This window comes from Spermophilus citellus (assembly GCF_964194105.1).
Source record: "Spermophilus citellus genome assembly, chromosome: 4".
In the NCBI taxonomy this organism is placed as follows: domain Eukaryota; kingdom Metazoa; phylum Chordata; class Mammalia; order Rodentia; family Sciuridae; genus Spermophilus; species Spermophilus citellus.
Genome location: NC_138185.1, coordinates 133,980,776 through 134,002,708, shown reverse-complemented (window position 1 = coordinate 134,002,708; position 21,933 = coordinate 133,980,776). Strand labels below are relative to the sequence as shown.

General features: G+C 40.8%; 1 protein-coding gene across 1 annotated transcript; it reads left to right on the top strand.

Moving 5' to 3' along the window:
- Positions 1 to 7,800: 7,800 nt before the first annotated feature.
- Positions 7,801 to 10,811, top strand: LOC308648043 (normal mucosa of esophagus-specific gene 1 protein). Its single transcript, XM_081292744.1, has 5 exons — positions 7,801 to 7,838; positions 7,988 to 8,049; positions 8,276 to 8,361; positions 9,476 to 9,536; positions 10,554 to 10,811. Exons 2-5 carry the CDS (start codon positions 8,014 to 8,016, stop codon positions 10,620 to 10,622), a joined length of 252 nt encoding a protein of 83 aa, XP_081148870.1. The 5' UTR covers positions 7,801 to 7,838; positions 7,988 to 8,013; the 3' UTR covers positions 10,623 to 10,811.
- Positions 10,812 to 21,933: the final 11,122 nt, after the last annotated feature.

The following is a 21,933-nucleotide window of genomic DNA, read 5'->3' as shown; positions in this document are numbered from 1 at the left end:
CTGCGTCTTTGGGCCTGCTCCTAGCGGAGCGTGCACTGAGCTGGGAGAGTTTGGAGCGGCCGGGCTCGGGCTCCCGGGGCTGCTTTGGCCTGGGGCTGGGGAACCCGCGGGGGTCGCTCTGTGGAGCTTGCTCCTAGCAGAGTGTGGCCGGGATCGGAGAGGCCGGGTTCTGGCTCCCGAAGCTGCTTTGGCCCAGGGCTGGGGAACCTGCGGGGACTGCTTCTCGGTCCGGGTCCTGCTGGGTTCTGTGGGGGTCTGGGGGGCAGAGTGGAGCTGCCGCCTGCGCCCAGAGCAGGCCAAGTGACCCGCCGGCGTGGTATCACGACACCCCAACTGCAGCTGGGGCCGAGGAGAGTAGCCGCCCTCGCCTGGAACAGGACCAGCGACCCGACGGCAGGGTAGCCAAGTCACCCCACTTGGAGTGGGGGCTGTGCAGAGCCGCCGTCTGAGCCTGCAAGGTAGGCAGACCTGCGACCCACTGGCAGGACAGGCCCGGCAGCCTGCCAGTTTGGTGGACAAGTAGCACCGAGGCAGTCATGTCACACTGGTTGGAGTGGGGGTGGAGCAGAGCCGCCGCCCGTGTCCGGAAAAGGCCCAGCGACCCATTGGAGAGGCAGTCAGGTACCCCCACTGGGAGTGGGGGCTGAGCAGAACTGCCGCCCGAGCCCGCAAGGTAGGCAGAACTGTGACCCACCAGCGGAACAGGCTTAGAGGCCGACCAGCGTGGTAGACACGTCACACCAATTGGAGTAGGGGCCGAGCAGAGCTGCCACCCACATCCGGATCAGGACCAACGACCGGAGGGCGTGGTAGTTACGTCACCACAATTGGAGTGGGGGCAGAGCAGAGCTGTCACCCGCGCCCGCAGGGTAGGCAGACCTGCGACCAACCAGCGTGGTAGATAGATCACCCTAATTAGAGGAGGAGCACAGCCACTACCAGCCCTGCAAGGGAGATCTCCCAACTATACAAGAGCAATATAAATAAATAGGGGGAAAATTTCAAAAACACAACAGTTTCATCAAGCAGAAAGAAACGCGAGCAGTATGAAAAGACAAGGAAAGAAAAGACCACAAGCAATGCAGGTCAACTCAACTTTAGAAGAGGTAATAGCTGCAACAGATGGAATGTCAGATAAAGAGTTCAGGATATACATGCTTCAGATGATCTGGAGTCTCAAGGAAGACATGAGACAGCAAAATCAGACAATGAAAGATCACTTTGACAAGGAACTACATAAACAAATACAGGAAGTAAAAGATCAATTTCACAGGGAGATAGAGGTAATAAAAAACAAACAAATAGAAATCCTAGAAATGCAGGAAGCAATAAACCAACTTAAAACCTCAATTGACAATACTACCAGCAGAGTAGATCACTTAGAAGATAGAACATCAGACAATGAAGACAAAGTATTTCAACTTGAAAAGAACATAGACAGCTCAGCAAGTCTGCTAAGAAACCATGAGCAGAACATCCAAGAAATATGGGATAATATAAAGAGACCAAACTTAAGAGTCATTGGGATACAGGAAGGCACAGAGCTCCAAACCAAAGGAATAAACAATCTATTCAATGAAATAATACGAGAAAACTTCCCAGACCTGAAGAATGAAACAGAATCCCAAATCCTAGAAGCCTACAGGACGCCAAATGTGCAAAATCATAAGAGATCCACACCTAGACACATTATAATGAAGATGCCCAACATACAGAATAAGGAGAGAATTTTAAAAGCTACAAGAGAAAGGAAGCAGATTACATTTAGGGGTAAACCAATAAGGATAACAGCTGATCTCTCAACACAGACTCTGAAAGCTAGAAGATCCTGGAATAACATATTTCAAACACTGAAAGAAAATGGGTTCCAACCAAGAATCGTGTATCCGGCGAAATTAAGCTTCAGGATGGAAGATGAAATTAAAACCTTCCACGATAAACAAAAGTTAAAAGAATTTGCAGCTAGAAAACCATCTCTTCAAAAAATCCTTGGCAAAACATTACAGGAAGAGGAAATGGAAAATAACATTGAAAACCAACAGTGGGAGGTAGGACAGTTAAGGGGGGAAAGTAATCAAAGAGGAAAACAAATCAGGTTTAGTAACATTAATAAACAAATATGGCTGGAGGAACAAACCATATCTCAATAATAACCCTAAATGTTAATGGCTTAAACTCACCAATTAAGAGACACAGGCTACTTGAATGGATCACAAAACAAGACCCAACAATATGCTGCCTACAGGAGACACATTTGATAGGAAAAGATATACATAGACTGAAGGTGAAAGGTTGGGAAAAATCATTCCACTCATATGGACTGCGGAAACAAGCAGGAGTGTCCATACTCATATCAAATAAAATAGATTTCAAGCCAAAGTTAATCAAAAGGGATAAAGAGAGACACTGCATACTGCTCAAGGGAACCATACACCAACAAGACATAACAATCATAAATATATATGCCCCAAACAATGGTGCAGCTATGTTCATCAAGCAAACTCTTCTCAAGTTCAAGAGTCTAATAGACCACCATACAATAATCATGGGAGACTTCAACACACCTCTCTCACCACTGGACAGATCTTCCAAACAAAAGTTAAATAAGGAAACTATAGAACTCAATAACACAATTAACAACCTAGACTTAATTGACATATATAGAATATACCACCCAACATCAAGTAGTTACACTTTTTTCTCAGTAGCACATGGATCCTTCTCAAAAATAGATCATATATTATGTCACAGGGCAACTCTTAGACAATATAAAGGAGTAGAGATAATACCATGCATCTTATCTGATCATAATGGAATGAAACTGAAAATCAACGATAAAAGAAGGAAGGAAAAATCATGCATCACTTGGAGAATGAACAATAGGTTACTGAATGATCAGTGGGTTATAGAAGACATTAAGGAGGAAATTAAAAACTTCTTAGAGTTAAATGAAAACACAGACACAACATATCGGAATCTATGGGACACATTGAAAGCAGTTCTAAGAGGAAAATTCATTGCTTGGAGCTCATTCCTTAAAAAAAGAAAAAACCAACAAATAAATGATCTCATACTTCATCTCAAAATCCTAGAAAAAGAAGATCAAAACAACAGCAACAGAAGTAGAAGGCAAGAAATAATTAAAATCAGAGCTGAAATTAATGAAATCGAAACAAAAGAAACAATTGAAAAAATTGACAAAACTAAAAGTTGGTTCTTTGAAAAAATAAATAAAATCGACAGACCCTTAGCCATGCTAACGAAGAGAAGAAGAGAGAGAACCCAAATTACTAGCATACGGGATGAAAAAGGCAATATCACAACAGACACTTCAGAAATACAGAAGACAATCAGAAATTATTTTGAATCCTTATACTCCAATAAAATAGAAGATAGTGAAGGCATAGATAAATTTCTTAAGTCATATGATCTGCCCAGATTGAGTCAGGAAGATATAGACAACCTAAACAGACCAACATCAATTGAGGAAATAGAAGAAACCATCAAAAGACTACCAACTAAGAAAAGCCCAGGACCGGATGGGTATACAGCGGAGTTTTACAAAACCTTTAAAGAGGAACTAACACCAATACTTTACAAGCTATTTCAGGAAATAGAAAAAGAGGGAGAACTTCCAAATACATTCTACGAGGCCAACATCACCCTGATGCCTAAACCAGACAGAGACACTTCAAAGAAAGAAAACTACAGACCAATATCTCTAATGAACCTAGATGCAAAAATCCTCAATAAAATTCTGGCAAATCGGATTCAAAAACATATCAAAAAAATTATACACCATGATCAAGTAGGATTCATCCCTGGGATGCAAGGCTGGTTCAATATATGGAAATCAATAAATGTTATTCACCACATCAATAGACTTAAAAATAAGAACCATATGATCATCTCGATAGATGCAGAAAAAGCATTCGACAAAGTACAGCATCCCTTTATGTTCAAAACTCTAGAAAAAATAGGGATAACAGGATCATACCTCAACATTGTAAAAGCAATCTATGATAAGCCACAGGCCAGCATCATTCTGAATGGAGAAAAATTGAAGGCATTCCCTCTAAGATCTGATACAAGACAGGGATGCCCTCTCTCACCACTTCTGTTCAACATAGTCCTCGAAACACTGGCCAGAGCAATTAGACAGACGAAAGAAATTAAAGGCATAAAAATAGGAAAAGAAGAACTTAAATTATCACTATTTGCAGATGATATGATTCTATACCTAACAGACCCAAAAGGGTCTACAAAGAAGCTATTAGAGCTAATAAATGAATTCAGCAAAGTGGCAGGATATAAAATCAACACGCATAAATCAAATGCATTCCTGTATATCAGTGACAAATCCTCTGAAACGGAAATGAGGACAACTACTCCATTCACAATATCCCCCCAAAAATATAATACTTGGGAATCAACCTAACAAAAGAGGTGAAAGACCTATACAATGAAAACTACAGAACCCTAAAGAGAGAAGTAGAAGAAGATCTTAGAAGATGGAAAAATATACCCTGTTCATGGATAGGCAGAACTAACATCATCAAAATGGCGATATTACCAAAAGTTCTCTATAAGTTCAATGCTATGCCAATCAAAATCCCAACAGCATTTCTTGTAGAAATAGATAAAACAATCATGAAATTCATATGGAATAATAAAAGACCCAGAATAGCAAAAACAATGCTAAGCAGGAAGTGTGAATCAGGCGGTATAGCGATACCAGACTTCAAACTATACTACAGAGCAATAGTAACAAAAACAGCATGGTACTGGTACCAAAACAGGCGGGTGAACCAATGGTACAGAATAGAGGACACAGTAACCAATCCACAAAACTACAGCTATCTTATATTTGATAAAGGGGCTAAAAGCATGCAATGGAGGAAGGATAGCATCTTCAACAAATGGTGTTGGGAAAACTGGAAATCTATTTGCATCAAAATGAAACTGAATCCCTTTCTCTCGCCAGGCACAAAACTTAACTCAAAATGGATCAAGGAGCTTTATATTAAATCAGAGACACGGAGTCTGATAGAAGAAAAAGTTGTCTATGATCTACATACTGTGGGGTCGGGCTCCAAATTCCTCAATAGGACACCCATAGCGCAAGAGTTAACAACTAGAATCAACAAATGGGACTTACTCAAACTAAAAAGTTTTTTTCTCAGCAAAAGAAACAATAAGAGAGATAAACAGGGAGCCTACATCCTGGGAACAAATCTTTACTCCACACACTTCAGATACAGCCCTAATATCCAGAGTATACAAAGAACTCAAAAAATTAGACAATAAGATAACAAATAACCCAATCAACAAATGGGCCAAGGACCTGAACAGACACTTCTCAGAGGAGGACATACAATCAATCAATAAGTACATGAAAAAATGCTCACCATCGCTAGCAGTCAGAGAAATGCAAATCAAAACCACCCTAAGATACCATCTCACTCCAGTAAGATTGGCAGCCATTATGAAGTCCAACAACAACAAGTGCTGGAGAGGATGCGGGGAAAAGGGTACACTTGTTCATTGTTGGTGGGACTGCAAATTGGTGCAGCCAATTTGGAAAGCAGTATGGAGATTTCTTGGAAAGCTGGGAATGGAACCACCATTTGACCCAGCTATTCCCCTTCTCGGTCTATTCCCTAAAGACCTAATAAGAGCATGCTACTGGGACACTGCTACATCAATGTTCATAGCAGCACAATTCACGATAGCAAGATTGTGGAACCAACCTAGATGCCCTTCAATAGATGAATGGATAAAAAAATGTGGCATTTATACACAATGGAGTATTACTCTGCTTTAAAAAATGACAAAATCATAGAATTTGGAGGGAAATGATGGCATTAGAGCAGATTATGCTAAGTGAAGCTAGCCAATCCTTAAAAAACAAATGCCAAATGACTGCTTTGATATAAGGGGAGTAACCAAGGACAGGGTAGGGACGAAGAGCTTGAGAAGATGATTAACATTAAACAGGGATGAGAGGTGGGAGGGAAAGGGAGTGAGAAGGGAAATCGCATGAAAATGGAAGGTGATCCTCAGGGTTATACAAAATTACATATAAGAGGAAATGAGGGGTAAGAGAAAAATAATACAAGTGGAAGAAATGATTTACAGTAGAGGGGGTAGAGAGAGAAAAGGGGAGGGGAGGGGAGGGGAGGGGAAGGGGGATAGTAGAGAATAGGATAGACAGCAGAATACATCAGTCACTAGAATGGCAATATGTAAATCAATGGAAGTGTAACTGATGTGATACAGCAATCTGTATACGGGGTAAAAATGGGAGTTCATAACCCACTTGAATCAAACTGTGAAATATGATATATTAAGAACTATGTAATGTTTTGAACGACCAACAATAAAAAAAATAAAGAATTAAACCTACAAAAAAAAATACAAGGGTTGACAAATAAGGTTATGGTCCCTTCAATACAAATCTTTTTGCAAATAACAAAACCTATTCATTGAATGACCATTACAGGCAGGGAAGAATGCCCAAAGCTTTACCAACATTCTAACATTTATGCCACTCTCTCCTAAGTTTGCCCCCTTTTTGCAGGTACTTAAACTGAGACTCATAAAAGTTAAGTAGTTTACTCAAAGTCAGGTGTGAGCTGTGTACTCAGGTCTGTTTTACTGCAAAGCCTGTATCTCTAATCAAGATGGGATTGAAATACAGCTGAAATAGATTGAAATAGAACATTCCCAGGGAACATGAAGATGTTTCCCTTTTAACTTTAACTTACAGATTAATTTCAAACTGTTTTTAAATAGCCAAGTTTCTGCTCTTAATTGATGTAGCTAAGAGCCGGGCAGAAAAAGTGCAGGTGTGGGACACCAGAGATCTGCATTCTCTGGTGGACTTACATCTCCACTCACAAGCTGTGTGACTTGAACATCTCTGAGTCTTAATAAGTACCCACCTTGCAAAAATGTCAGAGGAGTGAGACTCAGAGTCTAGCACACAGCCCTTGGCTTAGTGAAATTTATATCATTATTTCCAAAGCAAATTGGGAGGAGGTGAGGTTGCCATGTTAGGAGAGATAGGACCCAAAGACAAGCCAGGTAATGCGGTCGTTTGCAGAAACAGACCATCTCGGGTTGATTCTTTTTATTCTTCATCTTTAACCCTGCCTTTTTTTTTTTTTTTTTTTTTTTTTTTTAGTTTTTTATGTGGTGCTGAGGATCCAACCCAGTGCCTCACACATGCTAGGCAAGCGCTCTACAGTAGAGCTACAACCACAGTCCTAACCCTAATATTTTGTTTTAATGGAAAAAACAGGACACCATGGGAGTTATTCTGAAATAAATTTCAATTATCTCTATTTGTGCGCCGCATTACATTTGGGAGCTTTTAATTAATTCAATCACATTAAAGGTATCCGCTTGCACGTGGGAGTCTCCCATGGGACTCTGGGTGGAGGGACAACCCTGGGACTCCCAGCTCTGCTCTCCTTTGTTTGGACCCCATCAACGCTTCCCTTGGCTTTTGGGTTTCCCTCTCCCACAGTGAACCTCCGGGACCCGTAGCAGGCGGGGGTCTGGGGTTGGCCCAGAGCTATTAACCACCTTAGTTAAGTACCCTGGTGAGCTACAGCCCGCCCGGCACTCTCCTTTGACCGCGCCGTACCTGCAGGGGGCGCCCGGGAGTCGGGCACCGAGCGCCCTAGCCGGTCGGAAAGTTCCCCGCCGCTAGCGTGACCAGAACGTCCTAGCCCCGCCCTTCGGGAGCGGTTGTGGTCAGTATATAAGGTCGGGATACAGCACCCGCTGGTTTCTGGGCGTTAGCATCTTCTGCGTGCCCCGTGTCGCCCCAGGTGAGTCGCCTTTCGGGGAAGGTGCTGCTGAGCCGGCCCGCGGTTGGCCTTTTGAGCGTGTTGGATGGGTTGGTGCCCACCAGGTTGGGCCCTAGTGGCTGAAGTTTTGATAGATTATCTTGGATTCTTTTTTTCCTTTTTTCTTCTAGATTTAGCATTCTACACTGAAGTCATCATGGGAATTTTCCAAACCATGATGAAAAAGAAGGAAGTAAGTTTTTAAAGTAATAGAAAAACTTGTATGATATGTCAAGATCATTGTACTGTCATGTGTAACTAATTAAAACGAATTTAAAAAAGCAATAGAAAAACTTGACTGAAAGTAGTAATTTTTAAAGATGAAAAGGTGGTGTAGATTTTGAAAAACAAAAGTGATTTGTAGCAATTTTGTTACAGAGTTTTCCTATTGGAGTTACTGATAACCTGTTGTCTGTTAGCTCATTCCTTTAGCGTTTTTCATGACTTTCGCAGCTGTAGGAGCCTCATCTTTTGCCATATATTCCTTGAAAAAAACCGACGTGATGTAAGTAGGTCTCATTTATAAAAACATTTTTGGCATTGTTTGGTTGACCTTTCATGTGTGAAATGCATGCCATCAGTTTCCTGTGTCCCTCCTACCCCCATGGATAAGAATGTCAAATTGTGGACTTGGAGTCAAGGCTGAAAAGCATCCTGATATCTGAAGACTATGAAATTATGACATTGGTATTTATTTATTCCTGTATCTAAATGTCCTTTTATTCATTGGCCCTCCTCCAATTTCACTCTCCTGCAGAGAAGTAAAATTTGATTTTTTTCAACCTTTAGTTTTTCAATTTAAAGTTCTTAAGTTATTGGAATATATATATATATATATATATATATATATATATATACACACACACACACACACACACACACATATATACACACACATATATATACACACACATATATATATACACACACATACACACATACATATATATATATACATACACATACATACATATATTATGTATATAATCAAATTTAATAATTTTAATTTTTAAAATTTCAACTTAAGTCTTTAAAGACTTAAGTGTTACAGAATCCATACATTCAGTTGTCTGCAGTGAATCCTAAACCTCAACTTTGAATACAAGAAGGTTTAAAACAAACAAACAACAACAAACAAACATGTCTCCTGGAATATGAGAAAGAGATAAAAGGAGGACCTGGTGTGTCCTCTGCAGGGCTGGAGAGGTCACTTAGGGGAGCCCAGGAACCCTGGAGTTACCACCCACGGAATTCAAGTCCCACCCCTTGGCCACTCCCAGAAAATCGGGCAAGAACCTTGTTGCTTGTCCTTAGCGAGCAAATCCACCCCAGTAGTTATGTTGTTTGTTGGGAATGTTCTGCAATCTAGACCAAGAAAGAAAATACAGACCTTCTACTCTGCAGAGGAATTGATCTTTAATGTTTAAGCCAAACCATGAAATTCCCTTAATGAATCTTCCATCAATTTTAGTACTCTTGATGGTTTCTAGTAGTTAACTAAGGGCTGAATGTCTAAGTGTGGAGATCAGGTCTGTCATTTAGCTTATTTGCACACCCAGAATCAATGCTGGTTTAGATTCACATACTTTGACGTTTAATTAGACTTCTTTTATTTTTAGTCTTGATCGAAAAAGAAATCCAGAACCATGGGAAGCTGTGGATCCCTCTGAACCTCAAAAGGTATCACTAAATTAAAAACAAGTGATTTACATTTAGCTCAAACTTTCACACCTTTGTAAGCAAAATAAATGTAGTATCTAACAGAATGCCGTTTTATGTAGTGTTAAAGACAATACTAAAACAAACAAAACCCTCTAGAGTTCTAGAGATCAAATTCAAATCCGTGCTCCATTATTCATAGGTGATTTTGGACAGTTTGGCCTCTGTGAGGCTCAGAATCCATAAAATGGGCATGATAGTAGGGCTCTACCTCAGAGTTAAAAGGATTAAAGAAAATAAAATATGTAGAGCCTTTTTAGACTTGCCTAGCCCACAGTAAGCACTCAAATAAAACATTATTGCAATACATTATCTCATTTTATCTATTACTCACCTAAAGTTAATATAAATTCTATTGTGATAAATCACAGTTACTCCTGAAAGAAAGGAGCACATTCTCCTCAAGTGAAATTAATTAATTATCCACTCTTTTAAGACTATGGCAAAGCTCTCCTAGGTTCTTGGGTAATGGAACACCGGTGAGGATAAATGGGTCTCCTGTGAGGATAAATGTGATGTTTTGGGAAACCAAGAACTGTCCACAGCTCTTAGATCATTGGTGCCTTCATTGAGCAATTGCAATGAGGAAATTTTATTCAACACCTACTATGTGTTGAGGCCTGTGGGAGGAGCATTGTACATAACTCAGGAGGAACAGATGCATTTTGAACTTTAAGCTCAGATACTACCTTGTCAAACTAAAAAATCTGGATGGTGCTAATGAAAGTAGGGCAAATGTGTATGACCTTTCTCTCTGGTCTCATAACACGTAGGTATCCAAGGGCTTTTTGGAGGGATGGAGTGAATAGATATCAACCATGTTACTATTTGGTGCATGTTTTAGAGATGGGAAGAGGTGGTTCTTTGACTACAAATACTATAATGCTGCTTTTCCTAAAAGGAACCTGAACAAATCCCAAAAAGTGATGAGAGGATTAAGAGCAGATACTTAAAACATTTTTATTTCCTTTGTTAAAGCTTATAACAATCAATCAACAGTGGAAGCCTATTGAAGAGTTGCAGAAGGTCCGAAGGGCAACCAAATGACTGGTCCGTGCTTCTTCCTCCCAAAGAGTACTCTATGAATCTAGTGGAAACATTTCTGCACAAACTAGATTATGGATACCAGTGTGCGGAAATGCTTCTGCTACATTTTTAGGGTTTACCTACTTTTTTTGGATTCTGGATAAGGAATTAAAGGTAGTGCAGCAATAACTACATAGTACAAAAATAAGTTTTTTGGTTTATTGTTGTAAATTTGAATATTACATATTGAATTTTTATGTTTATGATGCCAGAATGTTTTCCTTGAATGTATAAAGATCTGTAAATTATATTATTATCTGTAATAAAATGTCATTTGTACAAATATCTCAAAAATTAGCTGTATATTTAAATGGAAGAGAACATTTTTATGGGAGAAAAACACTCATATACATATATATATATAATATATGCACATATCTAGATATCTGTACATATAGGTATATAATGTATAATATGTATATATATATTGTATACATAATGTACAAATATATATATAAATTTTGGGGGGATGCTGGGGATTGAATCCAGGGTCCTATGCATGCTAAGCACACACTTTACCACTGAGCTACACCCCCAGCCCCAGAAAAACATTTTGAATCACAAAATTTTGTCTTTTAAATAATGCACATGTATATTTCTATGTGAGCTTGTCTTCTAAATTCATTTACCCCTCAGAAATTTATTGATCATCTACTGCTTGCAGTAAAAGCAATGAGCAAAACCAAAATTTGGAGGGATATGAATAAGAGACGGTAAGCACATGAAGAAAAGAAGTGGTTGTGGGGTGTGAGAGTCACACAAGGATTAGACTTGGAGACAGTGCTGGGATTCTGGTGGTGAACAGGAATGTGGGCATGCTGAAATGGGCCCCAAAGAGGCCAGTGCAAACTGTGATGCTTTAATGAGGATCAGGGAGGGGAGGCTCAGAGCCAGCAACCTGCAGAATGTGGACCAGTGGTGACCTGGAGGCTAAAGGTGCAGTTGAACCAAACATGCCCTTTTGCTGTCCTCAAACATAAAGAGATCAAGTAGAAAGTTGCTTTTCATTAACTTCTTTTGAAAAAAATGATATGCTTCAAATGTCAGTTTTCATCCATTTAAATTACACAATTTAGTGACTTTTTGTTAAGTTGCACAACCACCTCCACCATCTAATTCCAGAACATTTTCATCATCCCCAAAAGAACCCTGTACCATGTGCAATCATTCCTCTGTTCCCCTCAACTCCTGGCCCAAGACAAACACTACTAAGCTTTGTCTCTCTAGATTTTCTGTACTTTGCACATTTCATGTAAATGGAATCATGATAGGAGGCCATTGTGTCTGGCTCTACCTTAGCATAATGTTTTCAAGAGTCATTCCTGTTGTGTTATATTATCAGTTTTCCATCCCTTTTTTGAGGTATGCTATTTCATTGTATGGATACACCAGATATTGCTTATCCATTTGCAAGCTGATGGACATTGGAATACCACTTCCTTTTGGCTATGGTGAATACTTGTTTGAACAGCCATGTACAAGGTTTTGTGTAGCCACATATTTGCATTTCTCTTGGTTAATTATCTAGGTTTGCTAACTCCTTTAGATGAAAATGATTAATGCGTCTTTCTATTTTTTTTCATATGAATGTAATGGGAAAATAAGAGGAGGGCTAAATTCCTATCACCTTCGTGGCAATAAAAAGTTATCTAGCTCTTGCTTGAGGCTGTGGCAATTCTGAAAGGATTAACTGAGACTACTTCTCCCAACCTTTGTTGCTTACTTATCACCTTCAAATTTCCCAGATGAAAATCTCCAATGGTTGATCTCCAGGATTACATGTAGCAATTGGGAGGCACATTTTTATTTGCTTAAGTTTCTAAAGTGGAATATGATACCATTTAGATAAATAAAAATGAATAGCCATGGCCATCTAGAACAGCAAATCATAAAGTGCTTCCTGAAGGACAGCTGTGCCTTTCAACGTTAAAACACAAACCTGAATGGTGGGGAGTGGCTTTATGGTGTGGATATGGCCATGGAAGTTACTGTTCATCGGATTTGGGAGGAAGAGAGGTCCTGTGCCAAGCTGATACCCTGGGGCAGGAAAGGGGGCAATAATGATAATGACATATTTTAATGTAATTTAAATAGTCAAGAAGTCATACACATCTTAAACACTCACTACATGCTTGGCATTTTGCTGGCCTCACAGATCAGACAGTGCAGGAGGGAGACACTCCTATGAGCAAATCAATACAATATTGTGACAGTAAAGCAAGAGTACAGATGAGCCCTTGGCACAAAGGAAAACACCACAAAGAAGGTGGATCCCTAAAAGTCTAAGCAAGTCTAATTACTTTGAAAACTAAGAATCAGAAGTCAGCAAGGCAAATGAAGCAGAGGCAGATGTTTATTAAGGCAGAGAGGCATAAAATAACATGATGTCTTCATGTTTAGACTGAAAGCAATTTAATGCAAGGAATTTTAAATACTGGAGTGTGAGGTGGGAGAGGTGGATGAAAAAATTAGGAGAAATGTGTAGGGTTTTTTTATGCTCGTATTCTGCCAATACCAAGGATCTAGAACAGGTTTTATGGAGATTTTGGCTATAGTGAGGGGGAGGTTGGGGATTCCCACTGACAGGGATTTTGGTTGGAGACCAGAGACCATTTGCTGCCCATGGTCCAGGGGACAGGTAGTGAGGGCCATGATTAATCAAAGCAATATCCAAGGGATGCATTTGAAAGTAATTGAGGAGAAATCAATGAGAAAGTCTCAAGGCTTACTGGATGTAGCTGGATGATGTCCAAAATGATACCCAGATTTCTCACCTGCATAGCCTGGTGGGCAGTGGTGCCGAGAGAAAGATAAGGAGAAAAGAATACAATGTGGGTGGTGGGTGGACAAAGAAGAGAATGGGTTAGGCCTAGTGTGCTCCATAGGTAACTACACTTTGAGAGAATTTAAAAGGGTGGTAAGATTAGGGACATGGATTAGATCACTTCCAAAGGGCTTCTGTAGTTAAATGAAGACTGAACCCAGAGCCACATCAACAGGTAGGATGCAGTCAGAGAAAGAGAATCCTGGGGATTGAAGGAGAAGGAGAACCAGGAGAGACCCAGTGGAGCCCAGACAGGAGGAAGTGCTCTCCCCTATTGGGAGACTGGTACAATTTGCAATCAAACCAAAGCCAGAGAGACCTTTCAACTTTATGGCTTGAGCCTTAAGCAAACACGATCCCCAGCACCAGGAAAAAAAAAATGCAAAGCAAAAAACCCCACACCTATAATTCTCTTTTTACCTACAAATAAAATGTGAATTAAGTTTTCCCAATAAATAAGTTAAAATCACATTCCAGGTGGCCAAAAAACTGGAGTGAGGTCCAATTTAATACTCATTTATCATTGTTTATTTTCCTTGAAGAAATTCTCTCACATTGTAGTTAAGACTTTGTGGTAGAGAATGAAATTACAAGCTGTAAATTCAGACTGCTCTGCCATGGACAGTGCTGGCTTAGAGAAGCCTCAGAGCTCTCCTCCATAAAACTGGGTTAATTAGTACCTCTCAGGTTAGTTGTGAAAATTATATGAGATAATAACTGTAAAGTACCTAATGTGGTATCTAACATGTAATAGTTGTTCAATGTATATTTCGTTTTTTCTTTAAAAAGAAAGGATGATTAGCACTATAAAGCAGAAAGCTCTTAAATGTATTTAAGATTAAATTCTTATGAGAGTGGGAGCAATGCTTGTTTCCAATTCACACATACCTACCTCTGGTGACTCCTGGCTCACCTTTGTTTTACAATGTAGCGATTATGAGCCTTTAAGAGAACATGTACAGGCCTGTAGATAAAAGCTTCTTACACTCACTCTCACCTACATAGATAACTTGCAAAATATAAGAAACCCTGCGTATATGCACTGTAGATGATCTCACATGAAGAAGAGACATGGTGATAAAACTATTATCTATGGATCTGTACCTACATGTATGTCCTCAGAAGCAAATGTTCATGTTTCAGTTATTCACCTAGCACATTACACACATCTCAGAATCAAAAGGGTTATTATGTGGTTTGAATCAGGAAGGAGAGTGAAAGTAAGTGTATGTACTTAAGATAGCAATAAGAGTAGAATTAGGGTTAGGGATGTGGCTCAGTAGTAGAGTGTTTGCCTGGCATGCATAAGGCCCTGGGTTTGATCCCCAGCACTGAAAAAAATATGAAATTAATTTTCCTGTAATTATCCTTTGTAATGTTTTCCTCCCATGCTTAGAGAATTGCCCCAGATAATTATATACAATTTTTTTTTTCTATAACTAGGGCTGGTTTTTGGTTTTGGTAGTGTTTTTGCATCATTTGCCTTAGTTTTAAAATGAAAATTAAAATGAAATTAAGGATAACCCCAAATTTTATTATAACTCTTACAAAAATGTTAAAACCAGCTTGCTTATACATCTCATATGATTAACACATATGTATATATAATATATTACCTATTTTAATAATATATAATAAAATATTGTTCATTTGGAGAGTGGGTATACTCTTTAAAAATTAAACTCCATTTTTTTTTTTTTACTTTTACATCAAGTAATGTGATTTTTCCATAAAGTTGCTATTATTTCTTGGTGTTTGGTAGGGCAGGGCAAGTTAACCTGGTGTTTTAAAATGTCTTTGCTTAGGCTGGGGTTGTGGCTCAGCAGTAGAGCGCTTGCCTAGAACGTGAGAGGCCCTGGGTTCGATCCTCAGCACCACATAAAAACAAATAAACAAAGTAAAGGTATTGTGTCCAACTACAACTGAAAAGTAATTTTTTAAAAAATATCTTTGCTTATCTGAAGTCTCTTTGTCAACAAAAAAGGGAAATAGAAGAGCTGGGTGCTGTGACACACGCCTATAATCCCAGCAGCTCAAGAGGCTGAGGCAGAGGACTGCAAGTTCAAAGCCAGCCTCTGCAATGGTGAGCTGCTAAGCAACTCAGTGAGACCTTATCTCTAAATAAAATACAAAATAGGTCTGGGGATGTGACTCAGTGCCCCTGAGTTTAATCCCTCAACACCCCCACACCTTCTGCAAAAAAACAGGCTGGGGTTGTGTCGGGGGCCATTCTGACGCGTGATTGGGTGACTCCCGTTAAGGGCCTGAGGTGCTTTGGCTCTGTGGAAGCTTTCCCGACCCTTTCCTGATGAGAGAGCCCATCCGTGTGGGGGTGTGCCTGACCACTGACCCCGGGGACCCAATCACTGACCCTGACCTTGGAGTGCAGCCCCCCTCAACCTTCATTGGATGGAATTCTCCCCTGAATCTCTTGTCCCCCAAATAAAAGGCTACTCCCCGGCGTGTTCGCTCTCTCTCTCTCCTGCTAGCCCAGAGTAATCCTCGCTGCCCTGCTGGGCGGCTAGAGGCGGGAACCAGGGAGGCGAGCCGTCTGGGACCTAGCAATATAAATAAGGTACTGTCTGTGTGTTTTATTTCGATCTCTTCTAACTAACTTTATGCCTAGAACCTCATTAATGAAACCACTGCGCAGGCCGCGTGGTAGAGGGTTGTTGTGCAGTGGTTAAGTGCTCCTGGGTTCAATCTCTGGTACAAAAAAAAAAAAAAAATAGTACTGCAAGACAAATGTGACCTATTGTTTTCTTATCATTTTAAAAACAATTTTGTTGAGTCAACTACTAAACATTCCTCAAATTTTAATTGTTTCAAATTTCTTTTCAAATTATTGTTGTTAGGATTAAAATGTAGTTTAGATACAATAAAACAGACACAATGAACAGATCTTAATACTTTGGTTCAAAGAAGGGTTTTGATCATTGTATATACCCATGAAACCATCATGCAAAAACAAATTGCCAAAATATTCTGTTACTCAGGAAGATCTCTTGGTTTTTAAATGAAAAACCATCAGCATTTCTCCATCAGCCAGGGAAAACCTGACACTGAGGACAGCGTCATGGCTTCCACACCGTAGGTGCATGGCCTTCTGGCCACACTTTCATGCTGGAGGAACCTTCCTGGGCACCCTAAGTTTGCTGTGGCTGAACCAAGAAGATACACATAGATTTCTCTCATTATGTTTCCATGAGAGAATCTGCAGAGATAAAGAAAACTCGTGTCTGTCAGAAAGTTAAGTCCAATGATTTTGGAATGCAAAGAATTTCTTTGGATTGAATTCCATAGACATTTGTCACTAACCTATGTTCCTGAACTATGAAACATGAGTATAAGGGCTAAGGAGCAGTTTCTCTTGACAAATAATTAATAACTTAGAGTGAATTTTATGGTCTGTGAATTATATTGCAAGAAAAGAAATAAAGCTACCCCTCATTGGGTTGCTATCTTACTTTAAAATAATAGTCTCTTACACTTTTCTCTACTATATAAAGTAACCCCACCTCCTACTTATAATATTTGATTCATTTCTTTTCTCCAAAACAAGAAATTTGAAATCACTGAACATCATAAGACACACATCAACAAGACCTGTTGAGCCAGGTCTTATAATTCACTCCACCTGGGCAGTGACAACAAGTATACTTTCAGAGGCTTTGGGGAGCAGAGTGCAGACACTGGGTTTACCTCATGTCTGAGGATGGCCACCATCAACAGAAGAAGGACCTGACAATACAAGAAGTATCCTAGCAACAAGACTATCCTGGCCTAAATCCTCTCCAGGGCAGGGTTGTCACCAAGGGAGGCAGAGAGTTTACTGGCCAATTCTTGCAGTAGATTTTCAAAAATAGCGATTTTCAAACTTTACCTGGGCCTCAGAATCTCCTGGAAGGCATGTTAGAGTATGGATTGCAAAGTTTCTCTCTGAAGAGGTATGGGTTGGGACCCAGGCATATGGGTTTCTAACAAATACAGCTGATACTGTTGTTTTGGGGACAAATTTTGAGAATCACTATACTAACACTCTGCTCCTTGTAACATTTGGTAATTAGCTGGGGATTCTTGATCAGTCAGTAATATACTAGCTCAGTCCTGGCTAGGATATTGTGTTACCAAAATCTAGGTTTTGAATCAAAAGTTGTAGAAATGAACACTGGACTTGGACAGAGTTTAAGGACAGCAAAGTCCATATTAATGGGGGCTTCTGCCTGAGCCACAGGGGGACAGAGACCCCAGACTGACTTGAACAAAGGGGAATAGTTTTAATGGCATCTAGAATGTGTCAAGAACCTAGGTTTCTTGATGGTGTCACATATAGAGTGGGACTTCAGACATACCTGTGCTGCTCTTCATCATGCTTCTTCATATGTCGTGTCTCATAACCATCCTAAGTCCACCCAGGACTATGCATTTTGCTACGCTAATAACGCTTTAAAGGTAACCATAGGTCACTTTGGTGACTACACATATGTTTGCCTTTCACTACCTGGAATTGCCCTTATCATCTGGGAAAGTCTCTGATATTTTATGGATAGTGCAAACCCTGCTTTTCCATTTCCACTGACCAGATCTCATAAGGCTGGGCTGACTTTCCCAGCCTCCCATCTCCTGAGGAGTTAGCTCACTCCCATAGCCCTGAAAACTGGAACACCTTTTAATTCCTAATTTCTAACCTCATAGAACTGAGAGCTAGTGTGGCTGTCTTATGTCCCCTGGACAGTGTTCATCTTTTAGTCCCAGGGGGTCCTGTTTTTTGTAGGGGGTCTCTGTGAGTAGGGTCAGGGCCAGGCACAGAACATCTCTCCTGGCTGGGCTGCTCTGGCTGCCTGTTCAGACACATTAATCCCAGGATCCTAACCTGAGGGACAGTGGATTCATTAGGTGTGTGTACAGATGTATGTATGTATGTGTGTTGTGAACATTGTTCATTGTACACACAGGTGACGCTTCTCACCTGCCATGTCAAGATAGTGTGGTGGCAGTTTTGCCAGCGACAATCAAATCTTATGCTAATTCAACTTCACAGTAGACTCTGTGGGCCAGAATGAAGCAGACAGGTTAGCATGTATATCCACATTCTACCAGTCAAGAGCCATGTGACCTGGACAAGTTACTTAATTTCCTAGAACTTTGCTTTTCAAGTAAGGATTCATTTCACTAACCTGTGAAGTACCAATGGATGAATGCTGTAATCTTGAGAGTGGGTCTTGATAAAAGGATGGCTTGGCCCTGGTTCCCTACCCCACCCCTGTGCTCTCTTGTCCTTCCATCGTTTGTTATGGAATGACACAGCAAGAAGGACTTTGACTCTGGACTTTTCAGTCTTGTACTATGAAAAGTAAATATCTGTTCTTTATAAATTACCTGGTCTCAGATGTTTTGTTATAGTAGCACAATGGACTAACAGCAGTAGAAGTCTGAGAAGCTCTGGCCCAGAACAAAGAAGTTTCAGTGCAGAGGCTTCAAAATCCACAGCTGAGACCACAGTTGGAAATCCAGTGAGCCTCTGTTGTGTGTGGAATGTTGGAAGAGATGAGTTGTTGTTTGAATGGCAAAGTTTGGGAAACTGAGCACTGAATTTAGGCTAAAAACCAGAGTAGGAATAATTTGTGATGGTGTAATAACCATCTCTGTGCCTAAAAGAAAAAAACAGTTTGGTCAGCAGGGAGGAGAAGAGGAACAGATGGAGATGAGATTAGCTCTTTGAGGAATTGAGTGCCTTTTCAGTTTCTTTCTCTTCATCTCCTCCTCCTTCTCCTCTTTTTTCTTTTCAATATTTGTTTATTTTTTTAGTTGGACACAATACCTTTATTTTATTTATTATATGTGGGGCTGAGGATTGAACCCAGAGCTTCTCACATGCTAGGCAAGCCTTCTACCGCTGAAACACAACCCCAGCCCTTTAATCCCTTTCTCAAAGACCCCATCAGCCTTCACTTGAGAAGGTTTACCAAAGGAATCAGAGTCTCTCTCAAGAGCTTAAAGTAAGATAGACAAGAGGCACAATCAGAGTCTGTGTTAGTTTTCCCTTACTATAACAAATACCTGAGATAATCATCTTAAAAAGAGAAAAGGTTGATTTTGGCTTACAGTTTTAGAGGTTGCAGTTCATGATCAATTGGCCCCATTACTTTGGATGAGGCAGCACATCATGGCAGGTGGGAATGGTGGAGCAAAACTGCTCAGCTGGTGGCCAGGGGCCAAAAAAGAAAAAAAAAAAGAGGAAGCAGTTGGGGTCCCACTGTCCCCTTCAAGGTCATGTCCCTGGTGATCTGAAGACCTCCCTTTTGCTCCTCCTCTTAAAGGTTCTGTCACCTTCTAATAGTGCCACAGGCTGGACATCAAGCCTTCCACACCCGGGTCTTGGGGCACAGCTACCTTATCCACAGTAGAGGCAACACCTGAGGAGAAAAGGAAGGACTGAGAAGTTGTCAGAGGATCACTTGGCACCCCAAGTCATTGAGGGGTAGAGTTGGAAAGGAAGTTAGTCCAGAAAGAAAAAGGGGAACTGGGGAGTAAACCAGAAAGAAGATGAGGGGAGGTAGCTCATGTCCTGGCCAGTAGGATGAATGCTATGAGTCCTGGGAAGTAGTGAGGGAAGCTTCTCAGACAGAGCACTAGTGGGGCCAGAGTCATCACCTTTGTCCTGACTCATGATAGTTTGGTCCATGTGCCTCCTCTGGCCTGTCCTCAGGGTCCTCCAGGCCTGCTTATGACCTCACCCTGCACTGGTCCTGGGGGAGGTTCCTTCAGGGTTGGCCCCTGAAGACCTTTGGCAATTGAGGAGCTCCTCAGGGTCCTGGCTGAGGAAGGGGCCTGGGAGGCAGTAGGTTCCAGTGCCCTGTCACCGTAGGGCAACTGGGTGTGCCCCCATGGCTCCCAGAGAGTTGGCTCATTGTTTTCCTCCTTGCTGAAAACAGTTTCTGACGCCCATAGCGAGGTCAGTTTCAGTTTAAGATACATCGCCTAAAAAGAAAGAAAGAGACCAACTCCTTCCTCTTAACCTAAATGCTTTTTGAGTGTGGCATTGAGGACCAGGCAGTCAGAAGTCGTAAGTTTCCTCACATTTTGCAGGACCACAGGGAAACCACTTGACCCTCTGATGTGTCAGACAATCACTGTGTGCCAAACACCTTCCTGGAACAAATATCATTTCATGGACTCCTCAGTTTAGCCCTTGAGGCAGCTGCGTCCTTCCCCAGCTTTTGGATCCTTCCCACAGTAATCATGCTGTGATCCTGAGAGCTGGGATCGTGCCTGGGCGCAGGGTGGTCTGAAAAGTAGAGGCAGCTCTGAGCTCCTAGTGCCCAAACTTCCTGCTTCTAGTTCTGAGTCAGGGACCATCTGACTGTGGGAGATCATCACTTAGACTGGCCACACCTGTTTTAATCTTGAGGGTGTCCACATGTCTTCATCCCACTGTGACATGATGAAAACAGCTTCACATGCCACCTGCAACTTCCTTAACAGGAAGAGTGAGCTAAGACACATGGCAGAGGCATGAGTCTCGCCACCAGCCTAGACTCCCCCAGCCCCCAGGGCAGACATCCTATTTATTCATTTTTATTACTGCACCCCCTCATGTTACAGAGAACATGGGACATTGTAGATGCTCTTTAAGTGTTTCCCAATTAACCAGTGATGAATACGATTGCAAAGATTCATACCATAATCAGTTTCTGGCATTTGTAATCATAATTTTATTTATGTGCCATACTAGGGATCCAACTCAGGCCCTTGCACATGCTAGGGCAAGTGCTTAACCACTGAGCTACATTCCTTGTCCAGAAAAATTTAAATAGCAAATTTTTTTCAATAAATATTTAAGTCGTACTGCATACCAGGCACACACGAGGTGATCAGGATCCAGTAGTAAGCAAAAATAACTCCTTGTGGGGCTCCAGTCTTGAGGGGAAGAAAACATTAATGGCTTTCTCAAATGCAAATTAAATGTGTGCTGTGATAAGATCACTGAAGGACAAGAGCATGGATACAGGCAGAAGCCCCTTCAGGGTCCAGGGCAGGATTTCCACATCCACTATGAACCATGTTCTGGAGGGAGCTCCTTTTCCAATGGGCAACTGGCTCCTCTATTCTATAATGGGAATTAAAGATCAACTCAAGCTAATTTGAGGCTATACTACATATCCATTTGGTTATCAAAAACAAAAAGTATGAAAAGTCTGCCATTGACAAAGCTGTAGGGAAATAGGTACTGGTGAGATATCTTTCTAAAAACACTGTTAATTGAGCTTTTCTGAACCTGGTAGCAGGTAACCACAGCTTCAGATGCTTTACCCCAGAAAGGCTACTCTGGGAAATATTCCTAAAGAAACAGTGGTGTGTATAAAAGCAACATGTTTTATAAAGGAAACAAGCTAATGTTCAATAAAAGAAATGTATTAACACATGAAAGACAATAATATATACATA